At 37.7% G+C, this 20,579-nt stretch overlaps 1 protein-coding gene across 9 annotated transcripts in view; it reads right to left on the reverse strand.

Annotated features, from left to right (window-relative positions):
* The window catches only part of FRYL (FRY like transcription coactivator), a 174,453-nt gene that overhangs the window by 140,036 nt on the left and 13,838 nt on the right, over positions 1–20,579 (reverse strand). For 7 of the 9 annotated variants that reach the window (XM_063335217.1, XM_063335214.1, XM_063335212.1 and 4 more), the window contains exon 1: positions 5,297–5,583. In XM_063335217.1, coding sequence (XP_063191287.1) covers positions 5,297–5,474 — 178 coding nt within the window. In that variant the 5' untranslated portion in view covers positions 5,475–5,583. Of the gene's footprint in view, positions 1–5,296; positions 5,679–20,196; positions 20,405–20,579 lie in introns of those variants that run through there. The other 2 variants (XR_010071122.1, XM_063335216.1) reach the window with 2 other exon arrangements.

Genomic DNA, 20,579 nt, shown 5'->3' on the forward strand with positions numbered 1-20,579 from the left:
ATCTAATACTTTTTTTTTTAAATAAATAGAAGAGAGTTATCATTGCTTCTGTCTTTTCACCTTAAGTACTTACAATCTGCAGAACACAAAGTAAAAAAAAAAAAAAAAAAAAAGAAAAGAAAAAAAGCCCAAACACCAGGATTTCTGACATTCACTGCTGGTTGTTTCCTATGGTATTGCAGTTTGTTGCCTATTAATTGGAATGGGGAGTTTCCTGATGGTTTAGCAAGTTGAACAGTCTCCTCAAGGACAAACTTGCACGAGTACCACTACAAACAAATATATGAGACAACTATACAAGTGGAAGGGTATAATCTCCTTTTCGCAGCACTCAGCCACTACAATGGTTCAGCTGTCATATGAAACTTTATACTAACACGTTTAAGCCTCAGCAAACCTTTTAAGTGCTCAAAGTCCAGAAGATGCATGAATCATAAAATCAGAGAAAAAAAACAACCCGCGAATGTGTCGCAGAGATAGTCTATTAAGCAAACAATAGCATTAAAAAACCTGTAAGCTCTGTTCACCGTATCTCAGAGGAAAACACATAAATTACCTTCTAATGAAGTTCATATGAGTAGCTGTTAAGTATGAAAAAAGGCTCTTCTAGATCTACCTTTGAGTTATACTGAAAGAAGCGCTAAGTTACAATTACTTTGTCACTCTTTGGGATGAGGTAAAGCTAAGGTTTGGCAAGAAAAAAAAAAAGGGAAAAAACGGAAAAAAGCTACAAACACTGTAGGGAAAAAGGTATATTCATTGTAAATCCATGCATGCTTATGCTTCAGATGAAACTCTGAGATGGCTACAATAAAAGCATATTAGGCATACAGCCAAGTACACAATACAATTTTTAAAAATGATATCTCAAAAAATAGGGCCAAAAATAATATTGGAGATACCTCCTAGAACCAAGTCATACCATTATTTTTTTTTTTAACAATTAAATATAACTGTAGTCAATTTTCCATATTAATGGTAAAATGAACAAGTCAGAGGTGCACTCCCTTTGCACTTGGGCTTACTTTTCAAAAGACTTGCTGGACATTCTTTCAGCTCATTATTGATTCCATCTTAAGCAAATGCCTTACTTAAAAAAAACAAAAAAACACATTTACCCAATGGTCATTGTATCTGCTTATAAGCAGTAATAGTAAAACTTATCATCACTGCACTTAAAATAAAGCTCTGGAGAGATGCTTATGTTTCCACTTACCTAAAATATTAAAGAGTTCGTTTTCCACAAATCAATATATTCAAAACAGAGGGTATCCAGAAGGTGACTGCTACTTTCTGCTGCCCCGACTACTGACCAAAAAATCCCTCTCTCAGTGAGCTGATTCCCCTTGCCAATTCACGTCAAAAACACTGCACAAAAAATATTAGAACATTTTCTGCTGGCTTTGTGAAATGAAATCATATCAAGGAAAGGCCACACCAGTGCCCAAACAAGAGATGGGCAAGGGCTGCACAGCTGGGAGCAAGAGTGCCCTTTTCACTGGCAGCAAACTGTTAGATCAGCCGGATCCGCTTGTAAAAGTCACACTCAAAAATCTAAACAAAATCCCCTACCTTCTGTTGCAAAGAGCTTCAAAAGCAGGTTCCAAAGGCCCTTAAGAAAGGTTCCTTATTACTTCTAATGGAAAATATACGTAGAACAATTTCCTGGGGCATTAATCAAGCAAAACAATGCTATCTGCTGTGATAAGAAAACAGGAGGGAGGGTTAGAGATTTTTATGTAAATAGCATTCTGGATCCCAAACAGAATTACGGAGCAGCCTCTGAATGTAAGCGAAAAGCAAACAGCGACTGGGGGCAAGAGGGAAGCCATGGCACTTAGTTGCCCACTAACCCCTCCAGTCTTCTCTAACTGGAACTCGGAACACAGGTACAGAAACTGGCTTTTATTCCAGACAGATGCGGAGGCTCCTGGTCATCCTCTGCTGTACCAGGCTGATCAGAGATGCAACACGGAGCGGAATATGCCCTGCAGAGACGCTGGTAGTACAGGGATGCAGCGCTCATAGGCAGCTTATATGTATCCAGCCCCTGACGTTAGACCCCTGAGGCAATTACGGCTCTATTACTCATTCCTTTACCACTATACAACACATTTCTGTCGTCTTACTTCTGCTCCGAGGAAAGCGGGTTTAATGTTTGCAAAAGGAGACCTGTTCCATACACAGAAATAACATGGACGCTGTGAGCAATGAGAATACTCACATCACTGATAAATTTAACATCTCTTGTGCAGTTATTGCAGATTTAACTTACACAGTTGGCCATCAAGACTGTTCCACAGTCGTAAGCTACCCTGCCTTACGACGCAACAGAAGCACAGACCAGTGACAGAAGGGCACATTTCCCACACCACAGCTCCAGCTGCCACTTGCCAGTTTGCCCAGAGCAGTCATGGTGTTCCCTTTTAACGCTACAAACAGCAAAAGGCAGGAGAATATGAAATACGTTATAGATGCGTCTGTCCGTGAACACACTTGGATGTGGGTTTTGGCACGTGAAAAGACTTTCTCAGGATTTTTCAAGCTCATCTTCCTGTGTTTGATATGGATTGGAGCTTTTTTGAGACATCAATTTTTAAAACTGAGAACATGTCAACTCTTAAATGCTGCAAGTTTAAAAGAACTGCCTATTCTTTTACTAACATCTATTAAGTGCTGTGATACACACAATCATATGCAAATTCTTCAGCAAGTGAGAGGTGTTTTTTTTCCTAGAGTTCTAACAATCTTACAAATCTAAAGACATTTATGAAAGATTTCTAAAATACTCTTGAAACTATTCTGACAGAAGCTACACATTTTAAAAGATGCATCACAGAGCATGTATTTCTAAGGCCTTGTTTTCAGCTGTAAAACAAAGTGAGTTAACATTTTGAAAGGCAACACTGATAAACATTTTAATCCTAAAAAAAAAAACAAAAAAAACCTCATCACTTGAATTCAACACAAAATATTTAGGTCAGATATATACAAACCCAACTAAGTGGTATTACCAAAGTAATACTTTTATGCTTTGGATGTCAGGAATAGGATTTTTGGTTCGTTGGTTGAAGAACTTCTAAAATACTTTTATACTTTAAAATCATTGCCAGACTTGGTATTTCACCTGAATTCTCATTAACACAAAAGTGTTCCTAAACAGCAGCAATAAGGAACAAAAAGGGAAGAAAAAAAAAAAAAAAACAAACACCACCACCCATCCACTTTCAAATTCAAACATATCTACAGGTCAAACCACCTTAGCTTTAAAACCTATCGAGTTCCTGAACAGCTTCATTACATTAAATTCAGCGGTGCATTAGAACATCTGCTGACATTAAGCACGTAAACGTTTACAAATCTTTTTTCAAATCATTCTATTGTTTTATTACCTGTTTTGTTGGCACCTGCCTTCTGCAGCATACCCAACCGGTAAACACAGTAGTTCTTTTGCTCTATTCCAGCAGAGCAGTTCATTCCATTACCAAGATACAAAAATAGAAATAAGCAGATAATTTAAAGAGGATTCAGCTACTATCTGCTATTGTAAAAGCATGATCCCAGAAGAGACTATAAGTCTGCATTTCGCAAAATGACAACATCACACTATTAAGTGATATTAGTCAGGCACTACTGATTTCCACAAAATCACTCCTAATAATCACCATTTGGCAAATATTTAATGAGCAAGAAAGGAGAATTCATCTTCAACAGTAGGACTGGTGTATTCTATGATTATTATCCTCATTTGCTCAAACTATCGACAAAACATTCAACAAAGGTACACGAAGGCATCTGTTTTGTCTACAAACTTCAGGCTATAGCATTTTCTTTTAACACGGCACAAAGACAATTCTATTTATTCTGAAATTATAACATTTGAAATGAAGTATTATTTAAAAGTGAGAGCTATAAAGAAATCATAATACAGCATAAAAGCAGAATTGATGAGATATGCCTATGGAGATATTTAAGCCACGCACATCACAGTGATACTCAACTATAAACTTCAAGGCTCTACAGCATTCAAAGTTAAATGAGGACACAAACCTGGCTAAAGGAGCCTTTCAGATACCATGAGCTTCTGATCAGAGTTTTCAAGCATAGAGGCAATAACAGTCTTAACAGACCTTCTTCTGTAAGAAGTCTTCAGCAGCCCATACCATTACAACATTAACTTGTTCTAATTTGTTAGACATGGGAAAAATTTCCCTGCTGTCCCTGTTTTCCCCAGCTGCTGTTACTCAACCTGACACATTTAAAAAAAAAAAAGTTGGTCTATATTACCATCAGAAAGGCTAAGAAAAGTCTTTCCAAGGAAACCCCTTTCTCCCACCACCATCACAAATTTAATTCCACAGTTAAGGCTGTAAATTCACCACCCAATAAGACTGATGTCACCATCTCACATCTTTGCAGTTACACACATAAGGGAAAAAACTTCAGGGCCACACTAATTCCTGAAAATAGCCACCACATAGCAAAGGGTAAAAACTGTGCATCTGACAACCATCAGGATCCAAGACCATAAAGGCTCAAGACCTTACTATTTTCGCTGAAGGCAAAAAGAAAAAAAAAAGTAAACCCGGATTTTTCATTGCTATCCAGCTGAACTGCTGAAAAGGGAACATTAACTCATTCTACTTCTTTTTATTAGCACAATACACTGTAATATTTAGACACTAACAGGTAGTAAAAAAAAAAAATTAAAAAATCTTCATACAAGCAAGCTTACCCATATTCTTAAGTTAAAAATTCTCTCCACAATGTCCATATTCTTACTTGACTTAATTTACATTTTATGTTTATAAAAAATCTGCAGTTTTCCAAACACTAAAAAAGGAAAGTATAAGCATGTTTGAAATGAAAAGACTCTTAAAAGGAAAGCCTTTGAAATCTTAGGAGATTTGAAAAACAGGGAGAGAAAAGATGACACAAAACTTGAACCCTGCACTGCAGTCAGAGTCAGTCTAGAAAACTCTTAGTGCCTAATCATAGCTACGTTACAATTTAAAAATTTGAACAGGGATATTTATCCCAAAAAGGGGGGGGGGGGGGGGGGAAATCACACAGGAGCGCAAAGACAAGGAGCACATTAGAAGTCCTGTAAGATTGCTTTCAAATAGGTGATAGTGTCTCAATGATAAAATAGCTCTAAAACTAAAGACACCATTATCATAGCAACTCTGATAAAAAGGCCTTTTATAATAAAATTTGTCAATTTAGCAAAATAATCATGATCTGAAGAAAAAGCTTAGTAATCGGGTTTTACCAGGTTGATGACATGGATACATACTGTAATCAGGATGTAAAACATGTGTCTCCTCATCTTCATCTATTGTCTGTCCTAATGAGAACAGCCTGACACGTCTCATCTTCAGTAGCCTTGGGGAGCTTTCCCGGGCAGGACTCCCAACATCCACAACTACATCTCCAGAAACGACAGTGGGAACAATTTTTTTCAGGAATTCCATTTTTACATGCCCTCCGCGTTCTCAGCATTTACTAAATCCAGCAGTTTAGCTACATGTTCCGGAGCTTGGCTCCCACACCAACTTCCTTGAGCACCGAGGTAGACTTCTCCTGGTGATGTCACGTTGGACCTGGGTGGTGCCAACCCCAGCACGTCAGCTGCCAGCTGCTCCCAGGCAGATTTTAAAGACGTCTAACTGTACGGACTGATAAGAAAACCAAACAACAACAAGCCTATATATTAACCAATGCACACTAAACTCCACACTTGTAGAAGACACCGTATTTAGCACTGCAACAGTTTTAAGCGCTAATAAAATGCGTGGTGTGTTTTCAAATTTCTATCTGACAGAGTTCAATAGCTCTTAATTTTCATGAAGTGCACAGAGAGTGTTCATCTGCATTTGAAAGATAACTTATCATTCAGAAAGTCTATGCACCAGCTTTATAAACAAAGTGTCGAACAGCACCACAATTTAAACCATTTGCATTCTCACATAGTTTTAACTACTAGCTACGAAGATACTAACATTTATTAAATATTAAGTTCTGTTTTGCAAAGACTGTGATGCCATATTTACCGCTTAAAATACTCAATCCACCTTCCAGAAAACGCCAAGTACAGAAATAACCTGTCTCATTTTGTCCAAGTGTCCACTTTATCCCTAGGGCTACTTCTCCATACATGCCTGCTTTAGCTGAGTTTTTTGGTTTTACCTGGGGGAAGTTTAAATGTTGTTCTATAATTAGCTTAAAGAAGCCATTATGAAAGATGCCTTGCATTTGGAGCAGCAGAAAGCTAAGGGGGGAAAAAAGAGATACTAGCACAGAAGAATGTTCTTAAATGCTTTGTACATTTGGGAATACGTATCAATGTTTGATTGAAAGTATTATTTTGTTTGCTGGACTTGGAGTGAAGATCGACAGACACACTACTAGGTAATATTCCCACCTCATTTGACACCAAAGATTGTACACATCACCCGGAGGAAATCCACAAATACTCCCTCTGAATGTCTGAGCAGCAGCCTGCACATTTCTGCTCTTTTTATGAAAGCACCTCGGTGTCCAAGACATTTCTGAATGCATCCAACCTAAGCATGAAGTATAGTACACTACTGTACATTCCTTAAAAGAAGGTATTTAACCTAAAATTCACTATTGTGTCTACCTCTTAAAAAAAAAAAAAACCACAAAAACAAACAAAAAAACACCCCAAGAAAATGTACCTAGAGTAACCTGTTTCAGGTCTCAGAGTTCCAGTAATGCTCACAAGGGGCTGCTCAGCCCAGCCGCGTCCTTGGATTAAGCCGTCAGTCCCTTACTGACCAACTCTACCGTCACACTTCATAAGTATTAAATCTAGGTAAGAATGCCACAACTTGAAAAATTTGGTACAAGTTCATTAAAGTTGCCACCTAAGACATTTTTCAAGTCCTATACAGACTGAAAACATGCAATATCTTTTGTAGTCAAATATGCACTGAAGTCCCCAAATATTCAAGTTGGTCTACATTTCCCTTGTAAATGAATACAAAATTCTACATAAACTTTTCCCTGTAAATGAATACAAAATTCTGACCTTATCATAAAAGACCTTATCATTATTTCCTGCGGTGAAAGATTTGGGAGATCAAGCAAAAAATTGTCCCTATAATGATTTAATGCACAGTATTTTTTCCACCAACTCAGAAAAGTTACACAGAACATATTTTCAGAAAAGCGTTTTATGTGTTTTCAGAATAAATAATAAGACACCACAAAGATTATTTGCGATTATAAAGGATCATGAGTCATTACAAACTCAAGCAATCATTTATTCATAATAGCATTATTTTCTATAGAATTTCTTTTTTTGCCCTTGAAATGTTGCCCCAAACCTACTTAGCAGTTTCTAACATTTGGGAACAACAGAGAAATTCAGACGCTTCTGTGAGACTGAGAATGCTTCCAACCATCCAACTGCCAAACTGCAGTCTCCAAAGAAGGGGATAATCAGGTATTTTGAGTTGTACCTAACTTAAACGCCCTCCGAAAGGTTCAAACTAGATACCAAAGTGCTCTTAACCACGCTACAGAGGTTTTATTATGCAAGTGGACACAGGGTGGAGACGACAGAGGAAGTGCAAGTACCTAGTTCATCACTTCAGTTAAATGTGTAAGGTGTGACTTTCTACACAACATGCAGCACGCGTGAATTGGCTGTGAATAAAAAGAAATAAGGGTTGAAACTATGGGGTTTTTTAACAAGAAAAGAGAACAGCCTTTCAAGTAACAGGATTTACAAACAAAACAGAAAGAAGTAATAAAAAGCACCCACCTTACACATGATCGTATTTCAAGATTAAACTTGATAAACTAATACAGTTTATAACACAGATGTATCCAAAAAGTTTTTGATTGATTTTTCCTTCAGGATGGCTTCTGTTTGACTCTTAAGAAAAGGACATCAAGGAGTTTTCTACAGAAGACAGTTGGGGCTATATACACACTTTTATATATTTTTATTTATATATACATACATGATGGCTGGTAGTTAACTCCAGGACTTCCATACTTCATGACACTCTATGAAAGCAGCATTTTATAAATAATGAAGCTGAAAGCTTCCGTTTCTGCCTATGTCGTTTCACATACACTCCTCTCTCACACTTGCTCTTACCATCTTTCTTAAACAGTACAATTATATAAAAATTATATTTTTTTATATATATATAATCTGAGCAAACTTTACAGATAATCTGTCAGGGGAAAACAAACAAGAAGTCTTAAAATTGTTATACCCAAATTCATCTTTAAACAAAAGGAACCAAAACAGTCTACAAAAAGCCTTATTTGGTAAATTTTAACACTTTCTTATTCTGGAACCTCTAAATAAAAAAAAAAAAAGAATGGGAGACTGGAGCTTATGTGGAATTATTATTTGTGTTACAGTAAGTCCTTCCATGTTTTTCCATGTGTATTCCACTTCTGTTACACTCAAAGGACGACTCCAGTTCTGCACTGAAGTGCCTGCTGAGGTCATTCAGGCTTCCCCTGTTGCAATTCCACAGTTAGTGATATAAACAGCAAGAAGACATTAACATTCGAGCAAACAACATTCCAGCTCCACATCCCTCACTAACAGGAATCCACACCAGCAGGACCCCACATCAAAAGGGAATACGAACAGATGATGAAACATGCAGAAGTACCACACTCAGAGAACCAGTGAGTGATCAGAGGGTAATAGCACTTCTCAGAGCACTGTCCCTTCTCCCTTTGGATTAGACCTTTCAGGACACAGGGAGCAAAGGTCTTTGGCAGGGGTGCACAGGAAGAGAAGCTACACAGGAATTCTGTTGAAACAGGTGAACCTGCTGATGCAGAAACATCCTAACAATAAGAAATGCTAAAAACCAAAACACAATCAATGAAAGAATCATAGAATGGTTCGGTTGGAAGGGACCTTAAAGATCATCTAGTTCCAACACCCCTGCCATGGCCAGGGACACCTCCCACTAGTCCAGGCTGCTCAAAGCCCCATCCAGCCTGGCCTTGAACACCTCCAGGGATGGGGCATCCACAACTTGCCTGGGCAACCTGTTCCAGTGCCTCACCGCCCTCGCAATAAAGAATTTCTTCCTAAAAGAAAGATAGATCCATGCGAGAGGAAACTACTTGCAAACGCCTTGAGTTCACACATCTAGGGAACTTCTAGAATAAGCAATAGTAAAAGACAACTATGAAACAGACAACATACTGGGAAGCATAATTTTAAGAAGAGTGTCTAGATGCCCTATAGCATACCATAAACATGCATTATTTGATGGGTCTCTTCACAAACAAGCATGCATTACAAACCTTCATTTTTTTTAACACAGAATGTTTTTAAAACTATCTCACCCTACTAGGGCAAATCCACCCCAGTCCTACCTGCTTTCGGAGAGCGGACACAAGACTTCCTTTCTAGCTAACAGGTAAGCTGACCAGACAGGTCCTGGGGTTTTTGAAGGCTGGGATGAAGAGTGGTGCCCTTTGGCCTTAACGAGATTACTGCGCTGATCAGGGAATAACAAGGTTCTGAAACATGCACACCACGCTGCCCACCCATGGTCCTCCTCCTTCTCTCCTCTGCAGGCTTCTGTGCTGCCACACCACCAGCTGCACCAGGCCCAGTGAGCTGGTAACACTGACCCCAAAAGCGGACTGGTTTTAACCAGGATTCATTTGTTGGTGCCGCACAGACTGCCCTGCTGTGCAGAGGAGGGGAACCGTGTGTGGCTTCACGGGCTCCTCCGACACTGACGGAAGTCAACAGTTCAGGGTAGCTTTATTGGCATGGTGGTAACACGCTTCCCACAACTCTTAACCATAACGATGCTGGCAAAATGGCCGAGTGGTCCAACCACACCAGCAGAGAAGGCAGCCGGAGGCGTCCCTGTGCCAGCAAGGTGGAAGCGTGCACCGCAAACCTCCTGGCATTGAATATGATCTCCCCTTCGGTGACACCACTGTGGTGCGGCACATCTCCTATCAGGACACAAAACCCTTGCTTTCTCCCAGCTTCTCAGCAATATGACCACGCTGGTAGGACAAAACAACACAAAAAACCACAAAAGCAGAATCATCCCTCCTGCTGGGACACTGGTACTGGAGGCGCTGCCAAAGCGGTTCCAACAGCAATGACCCAGTAGTATAGAAAAGGTGCAAGTTTTGCCTTCTGAAAAAGCGAGTGTTCCAGGTTATGCAAAGTGGTCTCTACCTCAGTTTGCAGCTCTTCAAGAAACATTAATATTCCTTGAGCTCAAGTTTTAACGATGCATCCTTGAGCCCATACTGGACATAGCATTAGCGTGCACCAAAAAAGCATCATCACCATATTCTCCAACTTGCTAATTTAAACCTGACATCACTGTTTCAAGTGGGAGTGAATCTGCTAAGGAAACAGAGCAACTACGATAGCACTCAAGTCTTCAGGAAAAATAAACGAGTACAGGAAGTTTTTCCTTCTTGAATCTCAGAATAGAAGCCTAATTTGTAAGAATTTGTCTTATCCCAATGAAAACAATCTGCTTTCCCCCCCCCCCCAAAAAAAGTGAAGATTAGAGCTATGTAACTGAAAGCAGAATAAAACAACGGAGTTAGTAATTGAACTTGCAGTCTAGCCTGTAAGTATAAATTAGCACACCTGCATAAAACTGATGAGTGGTACCGGGTACCGGACAGTTGTGTTATACTTTTTCGCCAATTAGCAGGACACTGTCATAATTTCACACAAAAGCCTGTGGGGGTAGGGAAGACAAATTCCATTTCTTTCTCTGTATACGCTGCACTTTTTTAAATTACAAAACTTTTTGCTTTAGAACTGTAAGTTTTGGGGTTTTTTTCTTTAAATACAGAAACTGAACAGACAACATAACCTCGAAAAACGTATGCACAGGGAGAAAACAGTTTATCTGTCACATTGTGGAGTCATCTCACCCTTTGGCAGTTTGAAACTAAACCCTTGTAAGAACCTGACATATTTAAAGGAATTAACTTTGCATGTTAGAAAGTTTCAAAATTTTAAAAGATACTTAAGATGAGGCTATCCTTCATATAATCTAAAATTACAGTTTACCAGTTAATTCCCAAGCTACTTAGTATTAATGGCTTCCTTGGTCCAGTTCAATTAATGCAATTTCACAGAAAAAAACCCTAAGGACCAGTATAAGAAGGAACAAAGCAATGTAAAATTTTGCAATAAACTCTCTATACTAGCGTAAACTTGTAGCTATTATTTTGCCTTAAAAAAATACTTTAAACCTAAACCATTTAATCTTTTTATAGTTTGGCTTTATTGCTGATTTTTTAATGTAAACGTGCAAATAGTTTCAATTCTCCCCATGCTTTTCTGAAAGAAAGTCTAGCTTTCTGTTTCCTGAGAAATGAAAGGAAAGGAAGAAACAACGATCATCTTTTGGTAAAGTTTTCATTTCCTTTCAGTCACTTAAGGTATACTTGCTCTGGGAGGGGGGAGCTGGGTTTTTTGAGCGAGTTGTGGGGCATTTTCTTTGGAAGGTTGGGGATTTCTGGAGTGTTTGAGGTTTCCTTTTTAAGAGCGTGGCTTTAATTATTTAGCATTGGTAGAAGTGAAATACAAGTAGAAATAAAATACCTGGCAAAATATATCAATGAGAAGCTGAACATAAAACACAACTGTTATGTTTGCTGACTGAATGCATTATCCCGTTTAATAAAAAAAGCCCCGAAGTTTTTACAGTTCATGTGTTAGGTAATAATTGTGCTTATCTTGAAGTCGCATGCAAGAATACAATGCTTTCCTGAACTCATTAGGCGTTCCCGAGAAGATCAAGGCATTGTCTATCCTGCAGCTGCTACAATCCTCAGTTGGGATAAGGATCTGGGTTTCCTGTCGCTAACCTCTTGCTTGTTCCAAGTACTGACGTATCACATAACATCTTCCAAACCTATGAGTTTCTTCCACTGGCAGATTTTCTTCAAATAAGAACATACATTTCAAAGCAAATCCCAGAGTGGTACGTACTCTGAATCATACCCAGTCCCATGCAAGTAGGAACATCGAGAGAAGACGTCATTACAGAATCCCATAACAACAGACGTGGACAGATCTCTTCCGTTATAAAAGGATCAAAGTGAATGATGACAAGCATGATGTTGGTATCTCTATGCAATGACATTAAAAAACCCCCAACATTTGAACAATAAAGGTTCTGTGGAACAGCTGACAGTAAGCTGGTTGCCAACAATGGCAAGACTGTGATGAAATTGGATCTCTAAGGAACTGAGAGCCGAAAACCTTTACTGACAGGTTTTTAAGTGCTTAATGTGGGTTTTTCTACAGAAAAGCCAGAACATAGACAGTAAGTGATAACCAGAGACCAAGCACACACATGCCTCTCCAAAATTACTTAAAAACAAGAGCATTTCAACATATATTTCCTACACAAATATTTTGTCTATTTGGTTGATGGCAATTTTCACAGCCATCATCTCTGTTCCTGTTAGAATTTTCCCTAACACTGCACGAAAGTACATATCTGTAGAAGAATTTCCTCTCGTTTGAAGGCTCAACTTTTAATATTATGCCCAAAGCATAAAACTCAAATGGCCAGGGAAAGAATCTATGGTTTATCACTCAAAATAATCTTCATTCCAATCCCAAAAGTGTATACAGCACTAGTTTATTCCATTTCCCTTACCAAGCCTGACCTAATTTTAGTTTATCACTTAAAATTTTATACAAGTATGTTTAGAATGTGACCAACCTGTGAAAATTTTCATTATCCTTTTTTCATTGTGACTCTTCTCTGTGGCTTCTATTAATTAAAAAAAAGCAGGTTTACTGAGTCCACAGTACAAGCTTAGTTTCCAGTACCAATTAAAATCCTCTGGACATCTAGATTAAACACAGGTTCTGTCTTGGTTTACATAGCATTCATCCACTCTAATTTATTTTAGTTCTTCCCTTGCAAAATGTAGAGTTTTGAAATGTAGTCACAGAAAGTTTACCTACACTGAAAAACAGACAGTAGAAATTAACACCCAACCTCCTAAAAAAACAAACAAACAAAAAAAAACAGGTGGGAAAATTCACAAGTCCGTTTGCATGGACTGACATACTCCAGTCTCTACTGGTTCAGGCATACGTCTTCCATGCTCTGTTATACAGACCATACTACTAAAACTCTATACATATAAAACTAAATGATACTCTACACATACATACTAAAACACTACATATATAATATAGTGTCATAGTGAAACATATTTGTATCGTAAGATTTAAGGTAGCTGAGAAGCAATGTAAATTTAAACCTCACATAATATGTAGTCCTCTTATATAAAATTTCATAGCGTGATCTCTTTCTAGTAACAAAACCAGGGTGCCAGAGAAGGACGTACAACGAGACATCAAGATCCATAGACTAATATTAGTCATAGAAGAAAGGAGTAGTTCATTTTCTTCAGTTACATCTTTGTTCATCAACAAGAGCAGGTAAAGGAAGGCGCTGAACATACATTATTTCTCACACAGATGCTACCTGTGGGACTTCAAAAGGTTACTCTCAGCTAGAGGATATAGGGAGTTAAAACTAAGGTATCTATTTTCTCAACAGGATACTATCAGAAGAAAGTTAGCTATCAAGTATGTTTGCCCACAGATGTGTTGGGACACTAACTTTAAAAATTCTCCCTTCTCATCTCTTCTATCTCAAAGACAGAAATAATAATCTCTAAAGCGTTACAAAGTTTTTCTAGTGGAAATATATGCTTAGATTTTAAGATAGTAGGTTTTCCTCTAAATTCTAAATTAAAGATTTCCTTCAGTGTAAAGCAACAGCACGCCAATTCTTCTGCAAAATATAGATGTCTTTGCCCCTTCTTTTTACTTAATAACTTGAATGCATTTCCACTTAATAATCTGAACATAAACAGAAAGAATAAATGCTGCTGCAATAACTGTGATTTGTTTTAAATAGAAAGCAGCCCTATCTATCAGTTCTTACAATAAATGGAGTTGTATTAGGTACTCTGGGCTGAAGTCTTCAACATTTTATGGCTTACAGAAAGATTGGCACCTGTATTAAAGGCAAACAAATTTACTTCTGCTCAGGTCAAGATACCTTTCTTGCCTATTATGGACATGTAGTGATTATATTAAATTCAAGTCAGTGGAAAAGATACTTAAGGAACTTTCTTTATCAGATAGCACATGATTTGAGTACTATTTACCATAGTAATACATCAGATGAATAGTGACTATTTAAAGCCAATGTTTTATGTAGATTTTGTAACCCTAAAATAGAGTAAAGGTTTTTCCATACACAAACATAGAATGTTTATAGATATTCTTTCCACTGAACAGGCTTTTTCAATTAACATTCGATTGTCTCCTGTCTTAAGAAGAAAAAAAAAAAAAAAGAAGGAAAAAAAAGAAGGAATTTTGGTAACAACAACCAGACAATCAGATGCAGCAGACGATGCTCCCAGCAGAGCATCATGTGGGCCTATGGGAACCCCAGTATTGTAGCTGTAGTATATAAACATTCGTAAAATGTCATTCATGTTTAACAGAAAACAGAGCTATCCTTTCAACGCTACAGATGTTCACATATAGCAGAACTAAAGTATTTTAAGTGACTATATTAATTTCTAAAAGGAATAAAGAAAAAAAGGCAGGGAATTTGCACTTTTATAATTTCTAGAAAGGAAAGAGAATAGATGTAATTTAGGTTTGTTTGGCAAGGTTTTGGTTTCAGGGCTTTGAGCAGAGGAGAGGAAATGCTAGCTTTCAGTGTAAATTCTTGGATGAAATCTCATTTACTCTTCCTATTTGAAAAGCTACAACATACTTGAGATAAAACAGAGGTCCAACTAAGTTAGATACTAAATCAAGGTCCAAAAGTGTTTCTAGTAAACAAGGGGGAAAACAAAGAAAAACTTTAAAACCCAGCAATTTGGGATTATTAGCAAATAAGAAAACACAGTTGCTAAATGCGCTGATGAAATAAATAATTCTCAGTACATCAAAGTCACTAAGTAAACAAATATGTGGGAAGATGAAGGAACCTAAACCAACAAATTGTTGAGCCACCCAAGACAAAGCTTCCATTTTTATCCTATATGGAACATTTATGTACTTATGCACACCTGTGCAAGTTTGCTTACTAAAATCAGTCATATTATCACAGTAAAGCTTATGAAATTGCAGAGGGGTAAACAAGACCACCAAAAATTAAAAAAACCCACAGAAACAATACATGACACGCTAACTGTGTAGCTTCAGAAGCCAGGTGAACAGACCTTCCTCAAAAGACAGCAATGAAGGCAAAGGTAATGCTTCATCACACTGTCTCCCTGCTCAGGCATTCTGACTCTGAGCTGGGGCAACAGAAAAGCTCAAAGTGCACCTTGATGTATTGGATCTACAGAACAGACTGACACATCATGAATGATAACCTGAAAATCAGAGATTAAGACAAAACATGACAGTGTACATGTTAGCTAACATATAGCATCAGGATATAGCAAAAGGATTATTCTAATTGTTAACGCCAGAAGAAGCATATGTGAGATAAGCACGTATTGTGAAAGAATTTAAGAAAAAATTCTTTATTTGGATTTGGAAGAAAATTGCTGTATTACACCTATCTGAAGGAGAGGTTAAACCTGTTCCTATAAAAGTGACAAGAAAAAAAACTTGCCTTTGATAGAGGCAACCATTGAAATTTAAGGACAGAGCCGAACATGTTCACCCAGGAAGGCAAGGATTCCTTTATGTAAAGAAAAATTGGCGTTCCAGTCATCTGATTAGAATAGAAAGACTAAAGAAGACCTGTGTCCTTTCCTCACTTGTGGCTTTTTAAATAGCCTAATAATAAAAGACTTCTAATTGTCATAGTGAAAGACAGGAGGATTCTTTTTCAAAAAAGTTTCAGAGGCTGGAATTACTTCATCCTTAAGGAAGATACCACAAAACTAACTTTACTGCTTTCCATTTCTTAGTAACTAATTTTCAAAGTCATCCATTCTTTCCAAGTTAATGTGCACTGAACAGGAAGAAAAAAAATTATCTACAGAGAATGTAACATACACATTTTTAACACACGCAGGTCAGCCTATAATACGATTGTTTCAAGACATCTACAAATGGAAATGCACAGGTGTCAAGACTGTCATTTTGCTCACACTAGGATTATCTTTCATCATTCACCCAGAAGAGCCAATGAAATATAGTTCAAATTAAGAATAGTAGCTAAGTAGACCATAGAAAGAGGGGGTCCCTTTCCTCACACAACACTCGTATTCCTTCCTTGACTCTGCTGTACATTTTAGCCTGAATCCTTATATCCTTTAAGGTATGCCTCAAAGGATGGGGGACATTTTGCGGTTGTTGTTGTTGTTATTGTACTGTCCACACCAGAAGTGAGCCTTGCTGCACTTCAGAAGCTATTTCTGAGCCAGAGATACTTACTGAGGAGGAGCTAAGGAGGACAGCAGAGGTGAGAACTTCATGATCAGTGGCGCGCTGTAGGTGCAAAGTGCCCAGAGCCAAGTGAGGCAGGATGTGTTAAGCCACGCTGGGCAGAAGCACAAGGGAGGGGAACTCACAGAGTTTCCACAGGAAAGCTCTGCAACTACGTAGGAGGTATCAGAAGTAGCTGCATCACTTGTGCTTCACTCTGAAAAAATGACTATCATTTTCTCCCCGTCTTTGAAGTACCTGTTTTGTATTCAGTGTTTTCATTAGCTACTAGGCAAGGGATAGGTATTTTCCAGTTCCCTAAACACTGCTGGTTCCCATTCCATTATATATCACAGAGGTAATACAGAGTCTTCACTGTAACTTGTGCAGTTACTCTACACCTTGATAAAGAAGTTGTTTCTTTTAAAATTAAGCATCTCTCCAAGTGAATTCTTTTCACGCAAACAGTTGTTGGCTGCACATGGAGAACAGCAGCATCTCCACAACCAATAGTAAAATAGCTATCTGAATAAAAACAGTGTTAAAAATAAGATTTTAAGATCCATAGGCATACAGATAGCTGTATACAAATAAATTTCAGAGCTGTAATAGTGCAAAGTTAACCAAGTTAGCAGACAAGAGTTTCTTTCTCCACCACCTTCCTGCTGATGCATAAGCAGACTTCTAAAAGAAATCCGCAACAGTTCAAGCCTCTTTGAAGGCCAAATGGATTTAATTTTAGCTGTTAAAGAACACTACTAATAGTGCCTTGTATATTATGTTCAATATACAAAGCAGATTACGTTCAAACAAATATATGGTCATAAAGAAATCTTAATCAAACTAAAAATTATCATTCATGATAAAGATACATAGCTGTTCTCCATGACAGAAAACAAGTTCAGAAAGAAAAGCTTTACAAAACGTTGAAAACAGGACTTTTATGAATGTTGGGTGTTGCTACAAAAATTACCTAACCCTGACCTTCTAGACACGAGCAGCACCAAAAATCCCCAGAATCCTGGGGAAGGTAAATCCTGCAAGACAGGTTCAACAGTTTTTCCCCCCTAGTCTGACGCGCACACAGTTTTCCCACTCCACAGATTAAGCTCTCTTCTGTGTCCCTATTAGCATTTTCATCTTCTGTTTTCTTGCAGATGCGTCTCAGATATTCCATGTTATTTGAACAACATGAGGCACTAAGTGCAAGGAATTCAGCAAGTCATTTGTCACTGCCAGTAAGCACGGTCTACACAGGTCTTCAGCAGAAACATACCTCCAGTTGGGCAGGAGAGGGAGAACTAATGTTCAAATTGGGGGGGGGGGGGGGGAGCCTGCAAAAACCCCTGTTCGAAGTTGGTGAAGCCCACTGAGCTATATAAAATACAAAACACATCTTAATAGAAACTTTGTAATAAAAAAAGAACTTAAGTGTTTCCATTATTTCCCCAATACCTATCTTACAACTCTATAGACACAGCTAATGGAACTGCTGAGCCGGCTACTGAGTACCAAGTGCTGCTTTAATCCTAAATGATTATTTAAGGAGAGGAAAAAAAAAAAATGTGTTACAGCTGCAAACACACTTGTAATGTACGAACAGGTACATTAGTTGTACTGTTTAGCAATTGCATTACAGACAGAAATAGGCTTTCCAGCATAACTGATGCCCCAGACAATTTTTCAGAGCAGTCATGCAGTCTTCACCATGAGAGCTTTTCGAGACCTGACTGGATAAAGCCCTGAGCAACCGGGTCTGCTGATCAGGGAACTGATTCCAGGGAGTAAATTGGTAACAGAAAAGAAGAATGACAGCTGGCACGCTTTTCCAGCTATATATTATTTTTCTTTCTCACACATATTTTTAAAGGAAAACACTTAAGGAAAGACTGTCTCTGCATTCTCTGACAGGAAAATACACCCTGACAGACGACTTGTTTTTACCTTTTGATGAAGTGAAAAAAACCCCAAACAATCCACGTTTATCGGCTACACACAATGCAATAGGTTTTTAACACTGAAGACAGACAATAGATACAAAAGCTAAGGACCCAAGGCTAAGTATATTTTTTTTTAAACCTATTATCTGATTGCTTTCTACACATCTTTCAGTAAATATAGAAAGTATAACAACTACTGAGAAGTATTCCAAAAACTAGATCAGCACTGAACTGCCTTGTTTCCAATAAGGAAAAACTATGCAAAATTCAACCTTGAATACTCGACATTTGTCCCTGGAGCATGTTTTCTATGTAAACATATAGAAATGTAGAAAAATACATCATCATTAAAACCTTTTAAAGTAAGGTAAAACTAGAGTTGTCCAAAGCATGATAAGCACTCACAAGAGAACAACTTACAGTAAAAAATTATACTAATGTCCTCAAATGCCCTGCCTCCATGTTTCTGTTTCATTTAAAAGACTGATCTGGAGTTCCTACTCTAATGCTAAAAAGTGCATTTGCCTTCCTTGAGCAACAGAAAGATATGGAAGTTCAAGGTAAACTTCTGCAGCAACAAATTTATTATCTTTTGAGAGAAGGAATACATACGTCAGAACAAAAATAATTATGGTATAAAATTCTAACAAAAGACAGTGAAGCATGTCAGCATGTTCTATAACTTGAAATGAAAGCCAGTGACAGAGGCAGACAACAGGGATATGATCCACTGGAGATGATCCAAAGGCAGAACTTATGATACAATCAAATCCTATCTTATTGTATACTTCTCCTGTAAAGAATACATAGGACAATGCAATAAAGGAAAGCGAGAGCTATCCTAAAAATATTATAGAAAATGTAATATTATAGTTATTAATGATAATTAGTTAATAATAGAACATATACTATTCTATTACATTCTATAAAATAATATTATAGAATATATAATTAACACAGAATGTGTTGAATACCAAAGTCCACATAGCAAATACTGCAGAAACAACTGTACTTAAGTATTTTCCTCCTGTCATGCCAACATACTCTCTGTTCACAAAGGCCAAAAGGAAGTACAGTCTACCAGCTTTACTACTTGACTATAAGGAAGCAGCACATTGCATTATCTTTGAAGGACAGGTTAGATGTTGGATTACGTAGATCCATCCATATCCATTTCAGCTCAGAAGTGCTTTATCCATTGCCCTGTGCTTGACAGCAGTATGGATCTATTTACTACTGGTAAAATCCTTACATAAAGAGCAGTAAAGAAAAGAGCATCTATATAAGGAATTGTGACTGCTTTTAATTAGCTGCACTACCTGGCTTCATCCACAAGAGGACAGAGCTCAGACACCTGCCCGCACACTAGAAAGGAGGACTCTATTAGCACCAAGAAGTCAGATTTGCATTGAGCACAGAAATTTATGAAAGAAAACTTGAGAGAATTACTGAACATACAGAAGTTACATGAGAGAATTACAACATGTACAATTTGAGGATTACTAAATGTACAGGAACCACATCTTCAGGAAGATGTGAGCTGCAGATGACTGGAAGACAGGAGGCTGCTTGCACTGTTCTTAACCTCTTCCTTAGACATTCAGCTTTGGCCATGATCAGTTACTATACCGTGTTAAATCAAATGTTCTTATTTGATTTAAGACAGTACAGACATCCTTCTATTCAGATAATTGATATCTGAAGTAGCAGTGTGATAACAGTACAATAAAGATAACAAAGACCTAGGCAAAAAGGAAAAAAAAATTGATGCATGAAAATTTATTTATGACAGAATTGTGAAAAAGGTCTTACCACTTAAAAGCCATTGTTAACCACCGACGAGAGCCGTTAGCGTTTCACACTTAGGATGGATCCATCAAGACATTTTCCCCCCAAGTCCAATGTGTGCTTAGAGATGTGAGAGTGGACAAAGATGTAAACAGCTACGAATCAGCTGGTCTGTAGCCAAATATTGGAGAAAGGGCTCCAAACACAGTACAGACAAATGACGTACAGAATGCTGAAAAGAAAGTGAGAAAAACCATAGTCAAACCTTAGGCACTTACTCAATGCAGATGTCAACATTTTCCAAAAGCTTTAGAATTCCAATTTTTTTCATTGAAAAGTAATAAGCGATAAAAATCTGTTACACGTGTCTTCAGAATTGCTGTTCTACTCAGAAGCTAATGATTCTT

This window comes from Chroicocephalus ridibundus, chromosome 5, assembly GCF_963924245.1.
Source record: "Chroicocephalus ridibundus chromosome 5, bChrRid1.1, whole genome shotgun sequence".
NCBI lineage: Eukaryota > Metazoa > Chordata > Aves > Charadriiformes > Laridae > Chroicocephalus > Chroicocephalus ridibundus.